At 39.1% G+C, this 12,729-nt stretch overlaps 1 protein-coding gene across 1 annotated transcript; it reads left to right on the plus strand.

The window, feature by feature from the left end:
* The first annotated feature begins 576 nt into the window (after positions 1–576).
* LOC128725605 (pre-mRNA-splicing factor 38B-like) lies at positions 577–2,430 on the plus strand. Its single transcript, XM_053819363.1, has 6 exons — positions 577–592; positions 693–902; positions 970–1,094; positions 1,292–1,427; positions 1,525–1,631; positions 1,693–2,430. The coding sequence occupies exons 1-6, from the start codon at positions 577–579 to the stop codon at positions 2,320–2,322; spliced, it is 1,224 nt and encodes a 407-aa protein (XP_053675338.1). The 3' UTR covers positions 2,323–2,430.
* Positions 2,431–12,729: the final 10,299 nt, after the last annotated feature.

The raw sequence follows: 12,729 nt of genomic DNA on the forward strand, positions 1-12,729 counted from the left end.
CGATGTTACGCTCAAAATTTGAGCCAGATCAATTTAAACTCGCCAGATCAATTGAAAAATTAAAAATCGTCTAAAAAGACGTTATACAAACTTTAACAATCTCGCACGTATCTGTTGTTTGTTCAAGACATTTTCTTCAAGGTGAGCTCTTCAATTGGTTTCTTAGACGAACGGATATAAACGGACTAATTCATTATGAATCGTAACTGACTGTTCGGAAAACGAAGAATAACAACATAACAGAAAGTTGCGAAAAAATTAAAAAAAAAATCGGCGGTAAAAAATTTAACAAAACTAGTTAGCGTCTAGTCGCGCTTGTAAAGCGACTATCTTTTTGGATAAATTTGCTCTTCCGAGCCTTTTGTTGAACCGAATTAAAAATATTGTTTTGCAAATATTGAATGATTCTTTCAACCCGCCAAATATAGACATCAAGGCAAACAAGAAGCGTCACTGCCTCTGCCGGTTTACGCTATGGAAAAGATGCTTCCCATATCGTAGCATTTTTATCAATAGTTTGTTTATTGAATCAAAAGTCTGTGGATTATTGTCCTAAATACGTGAATATTCGTCACAATGGAATATGACAACAGTAAGTATCCGTTTCAAATCATGGGATACCTAAATCACAAACACTGTAAAATATTGCACAATAAGCTTAATAACTTCTGCACTCGCTCGTATAGCGGAAGATCACGATGATGATCAGCAGCAGCAGTATTACCAACAAGAGTCGCACAGCCAACAGCATCAACAAACCTCGACAGCGACAGTGAACCAAGCTAATGCTCCGAAAAAATCATCAAAGCAAAATAATGCTCTGCCACTTTGGGGTAACGAAACGTCGATGAACCTTAACCCATTGATTTTAGCAAACATTCAGGGATCTAGCTATTTTAAAGGTGAGTGCGCGCTTTGGCCAAGCAGTAAACTAAGCTTTACATATCTTTCTCTCATTTCGTTTTGCAGTGTCCTTGTTCAAACTAAAGACTTACCATGAAGTTGTAGACGAAATATATTACCAAGTAAAACACTTGGAACCATGGGAACGAGGATCTCGAAAAACAGCGGGACAAACTGGAATGTGTGGAGGTGTAAGTTGTATTACTATGGTGTCATGTTTTGCTAATATTGTCTGTTCTAGATGCTCAATTCTACATACAATAGTTATACAAATTTTCCAATAATCTATATGGTTTCGTAGAAAAAAAATACGAAAGCATTGATGTGAATTGGTAATTCAAGCAAGCCATCAATTAGGTTAATGTATCATGTGCATGTGCTATTTTAGGTCAGAGGCGTAGGAGCAGGCGGAATTGTTTCGACAGCTTTTTGTTTGTTGTATAAACTATATACATTACGTTTAACACGGAAGCAGGTTAATGGACTTCTTTCACATGGCGATTCTCCATACATACGTGCACTAGGTTAGTAAAAAGCTCTACACGTAGCAAGAGACAAACAAACATAACGTAGTTTGTGTTTACGAATCAGTTGTGTAATTCGTGTTCAATGGCATTCCAGGATTTATGTATCTAAGGTACACTCAACCACCAGGGGATCTGTTCGATTGGTACGAACCATATCTTTTAGACGAAGAGGAAATCGATGTTAAAGCAGGAGGTGGTCAGGTATGTATGGACAAATAGTTTTGAATGAGTTTTTCAAACGAAATAAGCTTATTTTTTTCAGTTGTTAACAATTGGGCAAATGATCCGACAATGGCTTACAAAATTGGACTGGTTTTCAACACTATTTCCACGTATACCGGTACCAATGCAAAAACAGATTGATGCTAAACTTAATCAATATGCTCGGGAAAACGGAGTGTCCTTTGTAGATACGCAGCCCGAGCGTGGTGGTGGAGCTCCTGCTACAGGTGGAAAAGCAAGTCGTGGTGGAGTTGGCGGTGCGTCAGCGGTGGTTTCTCGAGCAGGATCCACCGCGGGATTTACAGATGAAAGGGAATCAGGACGCTACGACCGTGGAGTTGCAGAACAGTCTTTTAAGGAAAAAGCAGTCAAGCGGGAAATGTTTGACCACTGTGATCGAGATGCAGGATATAGAAACCGTTACGAACGTTATGATGAACGACGTCGTGACCGTAATCCTAAAGATTACAGAGGACAGGACTCCGATCGTGACAAGGACAGAGAAAGGTACAAAGAGCGTGATCGCGAAAGAGATAGGCACAGAGAACGTGATCGGGAACGCAATCGGGATAGATCGCGAGACCATCGTGACCGTAAAGAAAAATCTCGCAGTGATCGAAGGTCAAGGAGTCGCGATCGAGATTACCACCGAGATCGAAGACAACATTAGCGCTTTACGAGACAAAACATAATCCTTTGTCACATTTTTGTATAATTTTTAGGAACAAATTTCTTCAATTATCGCCACCGGCTGATGGTATGCCTGAATTGAATTGAAGTAGGTAATCAAAAATGGCAATGTTGTAGAGGCTTTGAAAGCAGTAAATTGTAGATCGACTTCATTTGTCGGTTTAACTGATGATAAAATTTACTATCCTCTAATGCCTTCACGCTACGTTACAACACGGCAATGCTTATGATTTATGGTTTGAAGGCGAATGGCTACCATTGCACGTTTTCTGCTAATAAGATTAAAATGTTGAACTGGTTTGTACTTCAAAAGATCAATCGAAGTATAGTATTGCTAAAAACGGAAATGCAATGTGAAATATTGGACACTAAGCAATGGAGCAACAAAACGGGTTTACACTACAAATCAAAATCTTTTCCTCACAATTTGCACCAATAGCCATGATACCGCTAATCCTTAACAATGTTTCTAGCGCGAAATACGTTACATACGGTTGCGGTAAATAATCAATTACCTCATGAAACAGCTCTGTTTCTAATGTTCATGTCGTTAAAATACCTCATTGATTGCAAGACGCATGCTACAAGCTATATATATTTTCTTTTATTCTTAACATATTCATTTCTTATACTCTCACTCACAGAAGATTGTTATGCTACTCTAGTATGAAATCAATAATTTACATCAGCATAAATCTAAACCAAAAAACGAATTCTTTGTCATCATTGAATTCGTCTACCTCACAGAACAACTGATAAAAATCATCAAGATGATGCGTTCGTTATTGCTTTCGATAGAAACATTTGCAATCGAACTCATCTTTCTTCTATTACTTAGAAATATTATCTTATCATTTTAACCGTCATACTTCATGAAACCCGGTCTTGTTGATATTAGGTTTTAATTTTTATCTTAACTTCTGTTGCTCCAAATTGTAAAACTGTTTTGTTAGTTATAAATGCGGTATGCATCCAACAAAGAAACAGAAACACTCGTAAACTGAAACACAGAAACAAACACTGCACTCAGAATTATTCGAAAAGGTTACGAGATGTGTGAAGAATTGTTTTGTTGCTTTACTTTTCATTTAAATTGTATTCGTAAGATGCACTTAATAAAAGTAGAAACATTCTTAGAAAAAAAAAGCAAAGAGTTGCATAATGTGATGGGTTGTATCTTAACAAGCCGAAATCATACTACTATAATAATAATGAATAAATAAACCGTTTTTTTTGAAGCAGGAACGAATATTAGATAAACAGCTACTCGAAAATCTTTAGTTACTCGAAGTCGGTTAATGGAAAAATGAATGTTATTCGACGTCATCCAGTTGCTCGAAAGCCATATTACGTTTACGTGCAGTGATGAAAGATATTTCTACGCACACAACACACTAGCTTGAGAATGTGTGCGTTCCATACACATTAGAAAAGCATGGCACCACCTACCATGCGCAGAACAAAACGAGACGAAAAGATTAGCAAGCTAAAAGGTGAAGTTTTTAGTAATGGCAGCAAATCTCGATTCATTTTCATTCCTAGAAAATTCTGTTAACGTTCTGTTCCTCCGTGATCTGCATTTTTCGTACGGTGACGCTATCGGGGAGAAAAAACGAGTTTTTAAAGGTAAATAATCCGGCAAAACGTGATATAAATTCTGAGTGATGTTTCTACTGGACTGCGGTGTGTCTGAATTGTGCTCTATTGAAAATAAACCTCTTTTTTATCAAAATATGATTAAGAATGCAACTTTCAGTAATACGAATGTGCTGTAGACAGAAGATAGTCAAGCATATTCAAACGAGTGTGTATACACAAAACTTGTGATACAGTGTGCTTCGTGATTTTTGTCATACATTTCAGTTTTATTTCTCGTGTATTGATTGCCTCGTTGCTGAATGGTGACGAAAAACAAAAAATTGGATTTGTTTGCTGTGATTTGGGTTTGCCATTTACCACTACGAGACCGTCGGTATCGTGAACAGATCTTTTTCTACAAGTCAGCATCCATAGAACGGCTTTTAGTAAACATAGATAAGATGGAGCAACATGTCAACAAATTAGTTCTGAAATTTTAATACGACGCCTTATCTTGTTATTTGTTGTTTGTACTGTGAAATAGGCTCTCGTTGTTTGGCTAAAGCCGATAATGTGATATTTGCCATCGCGACGCTGACTCTTTAAATATAAGTTAAAGTACGCAACAAATGGATAATGCATTAATTATAATTACAGCTATTGTTTCGGTATTTGCGGGGTAGTAGCAGTGGTTGATGAGTGAAAAGTAATCAATGATAATCGATAAGGGTGTTTTTAAGTTCTATAGTTCGAAGAATATAAAAGTTTCAGTGTCTTGAAATAATTCTGGGTTTGCTGTGTGATTGAGAGAAGCGAGTGTGAGTGCGTTATTTTCAAGGAATACAATTTGCCAAGATAGATTAATTTCTCACGTTTATTTATCATCTAAAGTGTTGGAATAGCTCATCGATTGGAGAATGTACCATGCCATAGTACGTTGGCTATCAGACGATGCAAATTGGTGTCTGTGATGCGTATTTCATTCTGAAGAGATTTGAAGTGCATTGTCATTTTTGAAAGTGCGTTGCGTTGTGTGGTGTATGAATGCTGAAGAATCACGGAGATAAAAGGCTTGAGCACGAGGAGAAGAACATTTAGTTTGAAAACGCTTAAATTGGTAAGTCAATCGTACATAACTTTGTAGGGGCAATGTTTTCGCAATGTACTGTTCGTAATAGTACGAATACACAACATCTTGTTTAACAGTTTCAGTACTTTCAAGGCATTTTCGTCGAAGTAGATGATGATTTGGTGGTAATTTTAAAATAAAGGTTGGTTCCGTGATTCTATCGACGGAACGAACACAAAGTGTGTTAAAAAATAATTCCTCACCATCTAGTATGTGCACGCAATCAATGGTTTTTTTTCCTTTAGCTAAGCATGGAACACAGGCTTGCCGTACAGGACTGTAAATCCCATATTATAAGGGGTTTGATGTCAAAAGAGTTTTGAAAATATTTTCCATTTTGTTCCATTCCGTTCCCTTGACAAGCACACACAGCAAAAGAAATGCTAAGAGCGCGCCCGCGCACTAGCGTCCGTTGGAGATTCACTTTCTTCGAGTTGTCTCTTTTCTAGGCGTCACTAAATCCCCAGCAAAGGAAACACGGAAAACGACTTTTGTGGGTGTCTCGGAAATGCTGAGCATAGTTTTTGTCGCGTCGATTCAATGGTTGACACGAGATGAAAACGAATCAAGCGAGTGCGATGCTGAGAATAAATACTCTTTTAAAAGCGAAGCAAGAAGCGAAAAGTAAGACAACGGCGAAGAAAAAATGATATGCCACGATTGTTCCGGCCGCGACTCGCTTGCTCGATTCTTTCAGTCCGGTTGCCGGTAACATATTTTTTTTACTTCCCTTCAAGATCATCGTCCGTTTTTTTTGCATCGTACCTGAACGCTTGCGGTGAAATGTTCAAATTTCGGTGTTCGTTATTTGTGGTGGATGCTGCTTGGGTCTTTTTTTTTCAGCAAAGAAGTTAAGATGGAGTTGAATATGCACTATTTTGTGTTGTTCATGTTTTTTTTGTAAGATCTATTATCGCTAGGTCAGTTGCCAGCAGCAGTAGTTTGTTTTTGAACTTCATCATTTGTGGTTTAGTGGATAGTCTTAAACCGAATGACATGTAAGCGTCAAGCATCGTTTGGCCTACAACATAATTTCGATTTATTTTGACGAGGTACCCACAACAGCGTTCAAGGCTGTGTTGAATAAACATTCAATTGGGAACTGAAATTTGCACGATTTATTTCATATAATCTGATAAAATACCGAATAGAACGTATTGTTCGTTTCAACGTCATCAGGATACTGATAAGCTTCCTGACATATGCAAAGAGTTCCTTTAGATGCTGTCGCCGCCTGCTGTAATTATACAAACATAGAGTGGTCGAAATCAGCGGAAATATGGTAAAACTCGTTAAGATGCGTGACCCAGACTTTGACACACAGATTGATTATCTCAAGCCATTATCTTTATGGCAAGATTCATCGCATGTTTTTAGATGAAAAATTAAAAATTTTATTTGTTCATATAATTTGCTGCAATTCGCTCGTGACAAAATGCTGCAAGACCGTTTCTAAAAGAATGGACAACGATATGATGGTTACACTTTGAAAATGTTATTTCCAATAGTTTGGCTTAGTAGCTTGCGAGAATTTATGAAATATCTTGGAGTAAAGATTCTTAGGTATTTTACAAAGCCATACCCACGTCAGCATCTTTGGAAAGAGCGCGTCAAGTGTTCGCTCTCACTCGCGTGCGCTTTTGTGTTCTCGATTCCAGCTCGCTTAACTATTATACACCCAGTACAAGGTTTTCTCGAGACAGCACTTCACAGCATGGGACATCGTTGCTTGGTGAACGAAGCTATCGCCATTCGTTCCGCGACGATGAACCAAAACCTGGAATCTTGAATGCTGCCGTTGTATTTATCAGCGATTGGTCTAGCAAACCCTGAGCGGGAAGCCCTGTGGAAGCGGTGGTCTTTGCCTTTGCTTGCATGTATAAACGAACGGATGGGTCGGTCGCTGGTGCGATTGGATGGCAGACAAGAAGACAAGAAAGTGGAAAAAGATAAAGGAAGATGAGTTGGTGTAGTTGCGCGTATATATGCTTACGAGGGAAGCCTCGGCGGAAGGAATGCGAAACAGAGAGAACAAAATGCTCACGCGCGCACACGCGAGAAAAAGAGACAGCTAGAAACGAGCTGAAACCTCACAAGCAGCAGCAGCAGCAGCAGCAGCGGTGTTACTTTGCTTTGTCGGGTGTGTCAGAGGAAGGAGGTGGGAAGGGGGAGGGTATTGCAGTTGAAACGAAGCGGACGGAGTATGGGAGAAGCGAAGAGAAGTGAGTGAGCGAGATTGGGTTTATTCCAGGCAGTCAAGAACCGATCTCCGGCACCCCGGATCCTGACGGTTTTCTACGGTTCAGCTTGTGAAGAGGAATATGGTGGTGGTGGTGATGGTGGCAGGCGGCAGTGTGGTTGGAGCAACATCAGTGCAAGCGTGGGTACGCAATTGGAAAAGCATGGAGCATGGATGGTTGGAAGGGAGGGGTGTTGGTGGTGGTGGTGGTGATGTGGAGAAGTGGGACGCAAAATAACGCTGACTGACCTGCCTACGGACGGAGGTGGCATGATCCAACCGAAACGATCGAATTCAATTCAAAGGGAGCAAGAGAGGTGTGAAGCAGAGAGCACAGTAGAAGAGGCACGGGTTTTAGGTTTTGCGTTTCCTTGGAACGATCACATTGTGTTAAACATGCCGTTCAAAAACCCCATGTGGAAGTTGAAGCTGGTAAAACTGGCGGCCTGTGGCCTGTGCAACTCTTGTCATTGGTTGGCTGGCTGGCTGGCTGGCGGAGTTGAAAGCATCCACTGAAAGGTTTTGGAATTGAAAATAGGAAAAAGTCTCAGCTGTCATCCGAGCGACACAAAGAAATAAAAAGGGCCAGAAAGATGGCCATGAAGCTGAAGCACTGTTCTGACGATGCGAGAAGCCCGCGCGCGTTGCTTTTCCATCTTTTCTGTTTTCCTCCTACGCTGGTATATGGCTGGCTGTACAATGAATGAAATGGAATACACATTTTTTGATCTATTTCTTGTGAAGAAATGCGATGTACATCCGCGTCGGATAATATTTAAAGAACGCTCATGTAAATTCTTATGGTTTGAATGATTCATGTTTTGGAAGAAACTCAAGAGATTGCACGTGCTACGAATTTCCCAATTGTTCACAAAAAGAGTTTCCCTAAGAATGTTACGTATGGTTGTTAATGTTGGGTGCTAAATATTTGTAATTCTATTTTATTTGCATATACTACGAAAAGGAAGCGACTTCACAAATTCACATCTTGTTTTATCGCTTCCTGTTGGATATTATGTCGAACACAAATCGAGGATAGGCACTGCTCGAAAATCAGAACGAAACGAAGCAGTAGAAATTTTAATGTAAATTCCCGTCTCAGTTGCGACCACGTTCGTCACATTTTACACTAGCCAGGCTCCATTTGCTGTAAAAGACCATTCGGCACCGTCGCATGTGTCCCCTTCACATATTAATCCCGTTTTGTCAGAAGGTTGTCTCTGGTGGGTGCACCCAGTTTCAGTTCCAGTCGATTTATACGATTCTGTACGAGTGCAAAGTAGAAAAAAAGCTTACAGACAACGCTGTGCAGATCTTTCTCTGGTGCTTCATTCACATTAAAATGATTAGGTTTGGGTTATACTCTGGCTAAATTTACTTTTAAAAAGCTCATTCAACAATGCGGACCAGTAACATTTGATATTAGAGAACAACGTAGCAAAAAGATGAGCAAACCTGGGAATTACTTTTGCTGGTGTGTCAAAGCATTTCTGATACAAAAATTGAATTGTTATCAATGGGCATTGTGTCATCCCTTGGGTGAAACGGAATTTTGCCAACAATTTGAGGTCCGTGCTAGTACATGTATTAAGCACAGCTGTTTTCGTCCTTTCTCGTTCATAGTTGACCCGGTGAAGGTTTACGTGTCTTGTTTTTCACTAATTGTCATGACTGCAAGGGTTTCCGAGTAAGAAGGGAGAAGAAGGTGACGGCACGAAATCGCAAGGCACTCGTAAAATGCTCAATTTTATCGCCAATAGCTGTACGATATCATAAAGTAGCATATTTTATTTGTTTATATTATTCCGGCAGGCTGTAGGATTCCTCCAGCATAGGTAGGTAGGTTGGAAGGAGTTTATCGTGAAATTAGGGATAGAATGGTAGAAGCGGAACAACGAAGGTGTATTCTACATAGCAGGAGCACATTTCCTTTCGAAGGTACTGCTCGTGTACACTCATCTATTTCTCGCTCTCTGTGTGTGTGTGTACAACCGGGAACGATCTGTATATATCAGCACTGGGAACGCAAAGAGAGCATGCCATTCCTTGGAGCTTTATATTTGTAAATAATAGACCAGATGTATAAAATAATACGCCAAATTACAACATATGAGAAGTTGTACACTTTTAGCATATTTTTAACCATATTTTTAAGGATTAGAACTTTCACTAGAGCGCCATAGTTAAAATTTATAACTGGGTGGTTATTTGTACATACGCCATTTCATTTTCATAACAATCTAAAGTACTTTAGAAACTGTATATACAAGTGCATATATTCTTTTGGGATACAAGCTAGAGTCTGACATAAAAGTTGGGCGGCGGCGAGTTCATTGAAAATGATTCGGAAATTACACTATGACCATCTTAAGCCGTTCAAGACCCTGTTCCCTTAATTTTCGCTACAAGGCAACGTCGTGTTAGCGTTGGGATTTTAGATGAGGGTGGAGATTCTTTTCGAAAAAAGGCTGTGCTGTAATGTGCGGCAGCGAAACGAACGGCAGAGAGAGGTGTATATTCATTATATGCGCCCCATGCCGAAGTTGAGGGACTATACTTGGGTTTGTACTCTCGAGGCAAAGTAATCCAATTTGTTCTGCAAACAACCACGCTCAAATCTATCTATACCCGTATACCCGTACGGCATGCGGTCTTAGAATCGTGTGTACCTGACGTCTTCTCAAACAGTGTGCGCATTATTATTTGGTATCGGCAGAAAGTTATTGCTTAGGAATTTTACATGTATTTTGTTATGCCACACACTGAGAGAAGAAGAACGTCGAAAGGAATGTACCTATAGAAGCATAAGGTAGAAAAAAGTCAATCCCTTCGGGAGCTGTAAAGATGAGGTGTACCGAGTGCCGAAGGTCATCGTCATCTTATTTATTTTCCTCTGCCTTCTAAAGCCAATTATCCGTCGTCGTCGTCGTCGTCGTCATCCGATTCTGATGAAAGTATTGAAAGAAACAGGTCAGGAATTGGGAATTTAGATCCTCCTTAAAAATAGGTGTACACCTATAAGGTCTGTTCTAGTCATAGTATAGCTACCCTGTAATTTAAATTTGAATGATAAACGGTAGAAAAGGCGGAAATGCAAAGAAATAAATAGTGCACGATGTTAGCGTTTTACTGTTTGTCGGGATACAGATATGCATGCAAACGATACAGCTTTCATGGCAAATATGCTGGAAATTTTTTGAAATATACTGTAACATAGTCCGTTAATGAGGGGTTTCATTCAAAAGTAAGCGCACGGTAAACGTTTTTCGATAAGCAAAACTCGTTTATTCTTTTTCATAAATGTATTCATTATGGTGGTAAATATTATCTAAATTTAATAAGCATAAAACGAGAAGTGGTATGGTCGTAAGGTATGATAGATACAGCAAAATCGGGTTAATATGGATTTTAGAAGCCACAATGCCGATAACCGGAAGTGGTTTGTGTAGGCCGACGTGTCATGAATCCGCCACATTGACGACGATGCAAACAGCATAGAAATTGGCCAAACAATGCTTCGAACCAAATCAACGATGTTCGATGCTCGGTCGGCTCCGACATTTTCGCTTGTGTCTGTTTCCTCCCGCCCAAGAGACATATAGGCCATTTTAATGCAAACTGAACGCGTGTGCGAGCGCGCTTTCTTTTGATATATGATAAAACCATCAATTAGGCGTCGTCTCGTGCATGAGGGCGAGACCAAAACATCCACGAATCTGGTTAGATCTCGCCTCCGGTTGTTGTGTGGTGGTGACCGTTGTTTCATTTATGATGCCGTGCTGCAAATGGTTTGCAAACTGAAAACTAGCCTAATTTTCGGAAACTTTATCATTTCCTACATTACAGCTAGCCGGGGTTAGTGCTATTTTTATTGCTCAAATACGTGAACCGTAAACCAAGCCAAGTAGATGAAGTGTAAAGGCAGCATTTAATTTCTAGCAAAAATATTGTTACTATTACCTTAAATACTGTTGAAATTAGATCTACTGGATACGTTTAAACACAGTTTTGGGTCTTACTGGTAACAGTCTTTCAAAGATTTATAGACGAATTTCTTGAGTCGCAAGACTAAGTGGAAAAGCCAACTTGAATGGAAGGGTTCTTTATGGTTTGAATACATAAAAATAAATCGAAATATTTATCATTTTATTTCAAACATGATTGTGTATCATAATCTTACGTAGATTTATACTTAGAATATGTGTATATGTGTTGTTTTTTATTGAACTTATGGAAGCATCTATTAAACGCACGCGGTGGATGAAACGTGAAGCTTCTAATGATGAAAAAAATGATCGTTGTCGAAGCTAAAATGAAATTTGTAAAAATGCTTATGCAAGCAAGTGTGTGATAATAATAAACATTAAAATGTAACTATAATCTTCCATGAAAGTGATCTGCAATTCTCTTACAGAATACGGTGCAATGTGCGGATGTTTACGTTAATTTTTGTATCATTGTTTTCGTTTGACTAAAGTGCGTGTAACATTTGAGAATTCGATACATTTTTGTGTGAGAAAGTTTTACAGTGACATACATCGAACGTGTTTTTGTGTAGTGCGAAAGTATGTGAATCTGACCAACCGAAATATGAAGGAAGGATACAGCTTGCGGACATTTCGTTAGGTAGTGTAGTTTTGCCGTCGGGATTTTCGTACGAATTCGATTGTGCGCCGTGTAGCAGTGTTTTCGTTTCACGCAAGAATAGTAACAATTGCGTCCGAGTGCGATAGTAATGAAGCATTCAGTAAAAGAAAATACATACGTGACGTGTTTTAATTACAATTTGTTTTTTTTTTTTCAATTTCGAGTGTTGAAGCGAATCATTGATTAATGAAGTGAACGTTACTGCCGTCGGTGTTTAGAGACTAAATTTAAATATTGTTTTATGCTCTGCCATCGGTATTTCAGCATCGTTGGTCGTCAATAAAAATAAAGAAACCTTTAACATTCATGTGCAATGTAAACGTGGCTGTGTGGGATTATGTGGAAGATTTTATTCAAACACCGCAAAAACAAAAGTGGATGCCGTCGGCATTTGGTGTCAGATCCCTTTCACCACGCTTGCAAGTTTGAGTTTGATTTGCAATGATTTGGAGTGATTCTTTTAAAAATTACAACATTTTGATTGCTGTTCAACGTTAAAAACATTGTATTACAATATTATAATGCTTGCTAATTTTCATTTTGTAATGGTTAGCTAATAAATGAGAGTACACGGGGAAAGATGTGGCTTCGACACTATTTATTAAACGTGTTTGCTATTGAACATTGATTCCTATCGAACACGGTAGCATAATATTTGTGTTAATCGAGTTTTACCAATCATAAACTTACGCAAGAGTGGAAAGGAATGTGTGTGAAGGAAGTGACCGGGTGTTGGTATTTCGTTTATGGGCGAACACAATTGTGTTCTGATTGACGGATTTATAAACCTCTCG

The sequence above is a fragment of the Anopheles nili genome, chromosome 3 (assembly GCF_943737925.1).
Source record: "Anopheles nili chromosome 3, idAnoNiliSN_F5_01, whole genome shotgun sequence".
NCBI lineage: Eukaryota > Metazoa > Arthropoda > Insecta > Diptera > Culicidae > Anopheles > Anopheles nili.

Excerpts from the sequence above, each read along its gene's own strand:
- LOC128725605 (XM_053819363.1), top strand. Across the intron at positions 903-969 it reads GGGATCTAGCTATTTTAAAG|TGTCCTTGTTCAAACTAAAG; the intron begins GTGAGTGCGCGC and ends TTCGTTTTGCAG. Across the intron at positions 1,095-1,291 it reads AAACTGGAATGTGTGGAGGT|GTCAGAGGCGTAGGAGCAGG; the intron begins GTAAGTTGTATT and ends GTGCTATTTTAG.